General features: G+C 52.2%; 1 protein-coding gene across 3 annotated transcripts; it reads left to right on the top strand.

The window, feature by feature from the left end:
* Positions 1–5,115: 5,115 nt before the first annotated feature.
* sla1a (Src like adaptor 1a) lies at positions 5,116–7,933 on the top strand. Of its 3 annotated transcripts, none has more exons than XM_061664787.1 (8): positions 5,116–5,432; positions 5,582–5,709; positions 6,143–6,242; positions 6,328–6,414; positions 6,496–6,599; positions 6,905–7,057; positions 7,145–7,265; positions 7,340–7,933. In XM_061664787.1, exons 2-8 carry the CDS (start codon positions 5,637–5,639, stop codon positions 7,536–7,538), a joined length of 837 nt encoding a protein of 278 aa, XP_061520771.1. In that variant the 5' UTR covers positions 5,116–5,432; positions 5,582–5,636; the 3' UTR covers positions 7,539–7,933. The 3 variants fall into 3 exon arrangements, with proteins under 3 accessions (XP_061520771.1, XP_061520770.1, XP_061520772.1); XM_061664786.1 differs by having other exon boundaries at positions 5,117–5,432; positions 5,529–5,709; XM_061664788.1 differs by having other exon boundaries at positions 5,118–5,432; positions 5,529–5,709; positions 6,926–7,057.
* Positions 7,934–8,471: the final 538 nt, after the last annotated feature.

Genomic DNA, 8,471 nt, shown 5'->3' with positions numbered 1-8,471 from the left:
TCTCCCCCTCGTCCTCCTCCTCGGGCTAACTCTGGGCCTCTCCCCAACCCTTCAACTGGTTCACAGCGTCTCCTTCCTTTAGTGTTCACCCCACCCCTCGTCTTCCTCTCTTCTCCTCCAGTTCTCTGGATCTCCTTTTCGTCCAGGTTAGTCTGGTTTGCCTTCTCCTCCTCTTCTTTTAGCCTTCACCTGCTCCTGCTCCTGGTCTGTGGCGCTCTCCCCAACTCCGGTTCTCCTCTTCTTGCTCCGACTCCTTAATCCGGATCAGCGTCCCCTCTTTCTTTAGCTTTTCTTGTCTCCTCCTCTTCGTGGGCTCTGATCCCTTCGCCAGCTCTCTTTTTCCTCCCAACTCCAGTTTCAGCCTCAACCGTCGTCGTCCTCCTCCTCCCAAGTGCGGTTCTTCTCCTTCTCGTTCTGGTCGAGCCCCCAATACTTCCGGTTCTCCTCGTCTCGCCGTTCGTCCTTATCTCCTTCTCATCACTCGCCTGATTGCTCGCCCCATCTCTCGTTTTCCTTTCCCTCTGGCCTCCTTCACCTCTTGTCCTACTCCTCCATCCTCCTCCTGTTCCACTTGAAGGTCCACTGGTGAGGGTTCGTGGGTAGACCTCAAGAAGCTCTCTTTCAAAGTCCTTCACCAGGACCGCATGTTCTCCTCTTTGATATCTGCCACAGAGAGGAGGCGGTTGACCGAACACGATTGACTTGATTTAAACATCTCCCCCAAAATAACGTACGTTTCATCCTCTTTAATTATAACGAGCGTGAAATTGTGCTCGTGGCTTCTTTTGGCTTGTGGCAAGTCAGAATATGAGAGCGCAAGTCGGAGGTGGTCGTCATCCTAATCCAGCGGGGCACTTCCTCGTCATCTCTCCGGGATAACTCACTGAATAACCCTCCTGTGGTGAAGAAGAAGACACGAAGCGATGCTGCGTTACAGCTGTCGACTGCACACATGGGCGACATCAATCCGTGATGTCATCCACATCCAAGGCGGAAAATCTTTTCCCGCCTATTCCCGGCCGTCTCGTTTTAGTTTTGCTTGGATTGGTGTCGCATCCGGCACCGTCTGGATGAAATTAGCGCCGGAAAGCAGCAAAGTCTGTCGGACACGAGACTCCGGGCGACGCGGAGTCTGATGCTAACCATCGGAGCTAGCCTCGGCATGCTTTCTGTGTCTTTGCAGTCAAACGTGCGAGCAATGCTAGCGACCGCTAAATGCTCAGCGCAATCGAGTGTCAACAGATGCACACCGTCTCGGACTAGCACGTGGAAAACCCCTCGCTTACGCCCGTCCCCGCCCACACCCGAATTCACGGAGCTGCCCTGCAGTCGAGGTGCCTTTTGGGCCAATTAGCGCTTCAAAGTCAACTGGCGTCGGAAATCCACAGAAAAGCAGGTCACGTGTAAAAAGACAGACGTTAGAGCGTGCCTGACGGTATCTAATAAATACAGAGAACTTTGTATTGTGAAGTGAATGTTCGGCGAGATTTCAAGCTAGCTTACGAGCTCACGCGAGGGGCCTCTGGGCCTCGGCTGCCTTGTTTATTTGAACGTATGTACAGACCGCTCGGGTAATTATAGCCGCTTTATATAGCCGCGGTCTCCAGCTCAGGGACGGACAAAAAAAAAATAAATAATAATCTGCAGCTCTCCGGCAGGAATGCGGCAGCCTGGCGTGAACTCGCACGCAAGCGGGGTCAACGACGGGTCGGAAGCATCGGAGTACGAGGATTTTGGTTGTTTGTGGGAGCAAAACGTTAGCCTCGTGTCATACTGAAATTGCTAAAGTCATTTTGAACTTACTGTTGCTATAGCAATACAAGATACCAAAGTGCCCGCTACAAATGTCCATTTTTTATTTTTTTCCCCAAAAACATTCAAACGTGACATAGGCAGCTGTGCTATGAGGCTAACGAAAAGAAAAAGGCTTCGAATAAGACAAACACACAAGAGAAGTGAAAGGACGAGTCAGGGTGGCTGACTAAATGTGGGCGGGGCATCACCAAAGCAGGCAAGTAGCTGATTGGCTGTCACCAACAGGTGGAAGACCTAAGAAAGCAAGCCCGTTCTGAAAATGTTCATTAAAACAACAACGCACGCGGAGGTCATTTGTATCCAAAGAGAGTCACGTCACGCTAAAAGTACGCGCCGGCGAGACGACGCCTGAAGACCACGGCAAAACGTCTGGTGGTTTTTTTCGCCATTGTGGAAGAAGAAGGGATTTGGACTCGGCGTGGGTTCCTTTTAGGTCGACGCGTCGTTTCTGCGGGTCGATCTGGCTCATAAATGGACGCCGAGCGTTTCTTGATAGTTCTTGCTCCGCCCACTGCCGGAATGTTTTTGTCTCGGGAGCGTCGCCGCTGGCCGACTTGCAGTCGAGCGACGCCTGCGGCCTCTGGGTTCGCGGCGGCTCAAGAAAAAGCAAAACGACGCCCCCGGTGAAACAGAGAACAAAAACCTCGCTCGTAAGAAATCGGAAATGTTCTCGAAGGACCGGAAAAGCTGGAGGACAAGGTCGGCGTTTCACGGTCGTCCGTGAGAGGGACGTGCGGATGACATCCCAGCAATCGTTTATATGCTGAGGTGATAAATGAATCCCATTGTTTGGGCGGAGTAAACGAATGGCACGCACATCCTGGAACATTTGCGTCGGGAATGGCGCTGCAGTCAACCGCGATGAAATGGAGCGCAGACGACTCCGAGCTCCGGCTCTTCGGCCCACGATCTCGTCCGATGCGAGTCGGCGGATACGCGTTTGAGCTGAGAAAAGTCGGAGCGCCGACGTCCTGAAAGACAAGCTCGCGTTTGCTCGCGGCGGTGCTGCGTTTCCACGTGACAAATTAGGCGCAGCAGTAGCTCGCTCCAGTAAGAAGGGAAATGCATTTTTTCGGACGTGCACTAGCATCCGTGTGAGTCTACGCCTCTCTACATTTTGGAACAGTTTATCACGCAGATCGGTTTCATCGTTCGCGTGGAGGGCCCGCTTGCTTGATGTCCTCCATCTGTTGAAAAATTCCAAAGGTTTGAGGGAATTTGGAGTCACTGTGAAATCGTAAACTGGATTTAGAACAGAACACAAGAGCCTGGCACGGCTAAAAGTAAAAAAAATAAATGAAAAAAAGCACTTTACAACATCACAGTGGTTTACACAACGACAACTAACAGAAGAGCGAGCGAGCGCGCGCGGTCGAGGGATGACAGAAAAACCTGTAAGCAATTATTCCGTTTGACTTTTTCCGGATCTGTCGGTTCAAACGTCAGTGAAGTGTGACCGCAAACCAGTCGACACCGGAACAGTAGCACCGCCGATGAAGCGAGCAGGGAAATCGGTCCATCATTATCGTCGGCGAGGTATTGCGATATCGATTTGTTCCAATTTTGAAACGACTTCGATTTCTTGTGTGAAAAAGTGACAACAAAATGTCAAGAACGGAGCTGATTGGCATAACTTTGTGTTAACAGCTCACCTATTTGAACATGTTTTCCGTTTGTATTGCAGATTTCCCCCCCCCCCCCCTCTCAATCGTTGACTTATCACGATATTATCGTCGGAAACCGATCGCATCGTGATGGGCTCGAAACAGTTTTAGCTGAATCTGTCGCGCAATCCGATCGCAGCGGCACAGTTGCGGTTACGTAAAAAGGATCGTTTTGGCCTCGCTTGGCGTCGGCGACTCTGAAATGACGACAGTGGAGAAATCCTGGTCATGTTTTGGAACGCTTCTCGGAGTAAGGGGGAAAAAAAAAAAAAAAAAAAAAAAAGGCAAAGATCCTTCTGGAAGTGCCAGCGGGAGAGAGCAGCGATTGGAAAAGAAGGCCCGGAGCGGCGCCTCGAAGTAGGTTCATCTTCGGGGTCCGACAAACGGCAGCTTCTCTTTCGGTAACCTCGCTGCGAAAGCAACTCGACTTTTTCAAGTGGTTTCAAACCGCTCGTGTTTTCTTTCCCCCAGCGGGCAAACAAATGCTTGAATATTCGAAAGGCGTTATCAGATGTGACCGCGAGGCGGGCGGACACGGTTTTTCACGGGTGCGCGGTGGAAACGCACGCGGCGAAAATAGCTCCCCGCCACGTAACGACGGGGTAATAGACGACGTCACGGCGAAGAACGCTCAACTCCCATCCGGACGGCTGCAGGGAGCGCACTCTCATTATGGGCTCGCCAGAGACGACTGGCAAGGTAACCCGTAGTTACCCTGGCCTGCGCGTAAAGGCTGGCACGGGCCCTCCCTTGAGGTGGCGTCGGCGGGGTCGGAGGTGATAAAGCGCACGGGCGGGCCCTCGCAGAAGCACACAAAGCACCTGACGGGATTCCTTTCCGTTCCGAACGATTCTCGAACGCCCGCACAGTGCCTCTTCGATCCGAGTCCGAGTGAAATCCGGATCTAGCTTTTCTTTTGGATTCCGCACGGCACAAAAGGCCGACTTTAGCGCTTTGCAGCGGCCAAAACGGCGACGAGGTTAACAAGTACGGTGACGACAAACACGTAGAGGGACATAACATCTGCGCCCAAGGAAAAGCACGGCCCGTGTCACGCCGCTCAGTCTCGCGGTTTCCCCGATGCAGTGAAGTCAGACTTGCTTCTGCTTTTAGACGCTATTCGCAGCCACGGAGGCGCTAACTACCAGTGGCGCAGCATGCGGAATGTCTATCATTTAGGGTGAAACAAACCCTGGGGAGGGGGGCAGGGAAAGAAAGAAAAAAAAAAGCATCTGGGGATTTTGGCTTGTAAGGAAAACAAATAAATGATGGCAAATCCTTCCCGTGGGTAATTTTGTCATTTTAGACAGAGGCTGTGGAAATGTCCTTTGCAGCATTCGAACGCGTCCAGACATCCGCCTGTGGCCCAAGTCAGCCACAGATGGAAAGCATGTGCCTTTACAAATCCGTTGCCCAGAAAACTGCTTGCGAATCAATTGAGCGACTAACAAATTGCTGCTCGGCGTGCGCCGTAAATCGACAAAAAACAAGCAAGAGGCCGCTTTCGAGGAAAGTCCCGGACAGTCATTATTCTTGGCTTCGTAGGACCTGTAAACACCTGCTGTTGGGATCGCAGAGGATCTCGATGTTCCTCTGCTTGGTTTGCCCACCCACCAGGCACCTTAATAGGTAGACTCCAAACCTCAAATTTAGAACTAAAGAAGCTTTTAGGATGAAAGGCGAATCAACCGGGAAAAGTCCCGTTGATGGCATTTGCGCATTAACCCGATCCGTACGACCGAGAACCGACACGGACACCGAGGCCTCCTGTGCCAGCCGAGATCTCAGTACAGCAATCATCACAAATTCATTATTCGAACACCAAAGGCAGGCCCTCTTCCTCATTTGGTGGCAGGAAGTGGGCTGCCGAGCCGTCGGTCGGAGTCACGCTCGAGTCATCGCTCTCCTAGACTCAGCGAGGCACAGCCGAAACGATCCTTCACGTCACCACAGGTACGTTTTGTTTCTTTTTTAGGCGCGTGGCACCAAGTTCACAACGTTGCGAAATTGTTGGGTTTTTTTTTTTTCTTTACAACCGGAACTTTGCAGAAAATCGGACAATGTAATGTCACTCGGCTTCCCCTTTGCGCGAGTGTGTTAAGATCGTGACAAGCGCGGAGGACGCGAACGAGGCAGGCGCAGCTCTCCGACTTCAGGATGGGTAACATGATGCGAGGCGTGCGCATCTGTAACAACCTCGACAGCGGCCATCGTGGCAGTCCTTGGGAAGGTGAGATCTCGAAAGCTTTCCAGACACGCACGAGGAACTCCAGTCGAGCGTATGACGTTGTCGGGACGAGCCCCTCTCACACTGTCAAAGACGGCTTATTTACGGCTTTTCTTCCCACGCCAGTGTGAAGGTTTATGTAGAGAGAAGAGAGGTTTTCAGTCGACCCGGGAAATTCCCAGCTTCTAAGCTCAAATCAGAGGCTTAACAAAGGCCAGAGAGTGACCGTGTTGAGGGAAAAACAAGCAGAAAGTCGGAAGAGGGGTGCGAAGTCTCAGAGTCCGAGGCCCAGGCGAAGAATGCCAGAAATGCGATTCGGCAATTCCTCAGAAACCGATCCAAAAGAAGCTTCGACGACTGATTGGGGTTTCAGAGGCCAACATTTGACGTGTCTTTTGTTGTTGTTGTTATTTTTTTATAACGATCTGATCTCCAGACTCCGAGGAAGACACGGCGGTTGCGCTCGGCGACTACCCACCTCCTGACGTCAGCGAACCCATCTTTAGGATGGGGGAGAAGCTCGGCATTGTCGCACAGTATGCACATCGCTTTGCATTTTGTACAAACAAGACTTGAGGGCACTTCTGACTCTTGTTGCCCTTTTCTTTCTCTGGTGCGCAGGGAGGGCTACTGGAGGAAAGTCCGTTCGCTCCAGACGGGAAAGGAGAACTTCATCCCCGGGATCCATGTGGCCAGGGTGTATCATGGGTAAGTGCAGCTCCAGAAATACACGGCACGGGGAAAGTGCGGAATAAGGCTCCGAGAACATTGTGCTGTTTCTTCCTTCAGGTGGCTTTTTGAGGGGGTGACGAGGCAGAAGGCTGAGGAACTTCTCCTTCTACCTGGAAACAGGGTGGGCTCCTTCCTGGTACGGGAGAGCTCCGCAGAGCGAGGTGAGGACGCTCACGTCATAAGAGCTTCCGATATTCACCGTACGAAGCGTTACAAGCTTTCGATATTTGTTCGAACGTGAGCCTTTTCCTCCGCGCTCTCACGACAAACACTTTTTTGTCCGCGGCCCTCCCCGACTCATGCAAACGTCGACAGTGACTAAGCGTGTGAGATAAATTAGCCGCGTTACTGCACAGGACTTGAACTTCTGCTTTTTTTTCCCTTTTTAACACCGCTGCAACTTCCTGACAACAACTGCACTCTGACCTCACAACTACAACGGAAAACTCCCGACAATCTCGAAAAGGCGTGTCGCGTCTGTTTGTAGGCATGTACGTTCTGTCGGTCAAGCACAGCATCATACGGCACTACCGTATCTCCCGACTGGACAACAGCTGGTACTACATCTCCCCTGGCCTCACCTTCCAGTGCCTGGAAGACCTGGTCAACTACTACTCGGGTGAGTGCGTGTACAAAAAAAAAAACTGACGCAGGCCTGAAACACGCGTTAACAACACTTGACGGCGGTTTCGTTCTTCATTGGAAGACTTTGCGGGCGGTTTGTGCTGCGCGTTGACGTCGCCGTGTCAGTCCAGCCGAACAGCGCCGCCGACAGACGATCCGCCGGTTGTCACGAGACGCCGTTTGGACAGGAAGGAGCGAGACGGGTAAAGCCGAACCGAGCTCGCCACCGCGCGGAAACCCCTCATTGACTGTATGGTCTGAACTCTTTCCGAACCAGGACGCGGCCGACCGGCACGGGCGGCCGTGACGACGGCGTGCTAAGCTACGGCATCAGGAACAGCGTGGCCGCATACCTGTCCTTCTCCGAGTGTGAAGAAGCCCAAAGCACGAGGGCGCAAAGCAGACGGGAGAAGGGCACATCTCTTTGCGTGCTCCCTGAAAAGAGCCCGGCGAACATCGGCTACGGCGCCCTTTAACTTCGCCGCTGGCCCGAAAAGACGCATCGCAAAGGGGCGGCATCGCCTTGTCCGCTGCGCAACGACAACTCAAAACTGTTGGACTGGACTGGAGAACTTCCTGTTGGGTTCCACCGTCAAGTTTATGCGCTGTCTTTTTCCGCCATGACGCAGGCGTTGTGAACGTTTCTCATTTCAAATTTCCCCGCAAACATCCTGCCTGGCGTTTGCTTATTTGCTGCATTTCCCCAGCGTCATTAATATCACTCATCGGCTGTGCGGTACTGCAATTCCCGACGAGACGATTTTGCCCGCAGAATGTAAATATTGAGCAAGTGTAACAATAGCAAACACAACTTTGCACTTCATAAGCACAAACAAAGTGTGTAAATAAAATCGGCGCCTTCGGGCTGATGAGCGGCAGCCTGCTGAAGTCTGAGAATGTAAACACCAGCGTGGGCCAAGCGCTCGGTCAGCCAGTGGGAGAAAGTTGAGCTGTTCGAACATCTTCGCAGTTTAACAAAAAAAAAAAAACATTGTCAGTTTCGGTTTCGCTTGCGGATGTGCTCCCCCCCCCCCCAAGTCGCAGTTCTGCGTGAAAGGTAGCGACGCAGAATACAGCGGACAAGCGTATCTCCCGGCTTGTGAGGTCGCATCAGAGACAAGATGGGAGTTGTGTGGAAGGGAACGGGGAGCGGAAATTTGCCGTAAAAGAGGCTCGGGATTCCCGCATGATCCTGTACCACAGAACACGCCGAGAGGAAATCCTGCGTCTGCATCTTTGCCCGCATCGGCTAAAACGTTAACGGCTTCTCCCTCGTGGCCTTTACGATTTGACAAACGTGCAAAAATGTTCATTACGGAGCGAGAGCGGACGAGTCAGCGTTTCGTTGGTGCAAAAAGCGCAGGATCAAATAATGTCTGCTCTCGTAAAAATCAATGGCGCGTGACTCG

Source organism: Phycodurus eques, chromosome 20 (assembly GCF_024500275.1).
Source record: "Phycodurus eques isolate BA_2022a chromosome 20, UOR_Pequ_1.1, whole genome shotgun sequence".
Classification (NCBI taxonomy): Eukaryota; Metazoa; Chordata; class Actinopteri; order Syngnathiformes; family Syngnathidae; genus Phycodurus; species Phycodurus eques.
The sequence above is the reverse complement of the archived record's forward strand: the minus strand, read 5'-3'. Positions and strand labels throughout refer to the sequence as shown.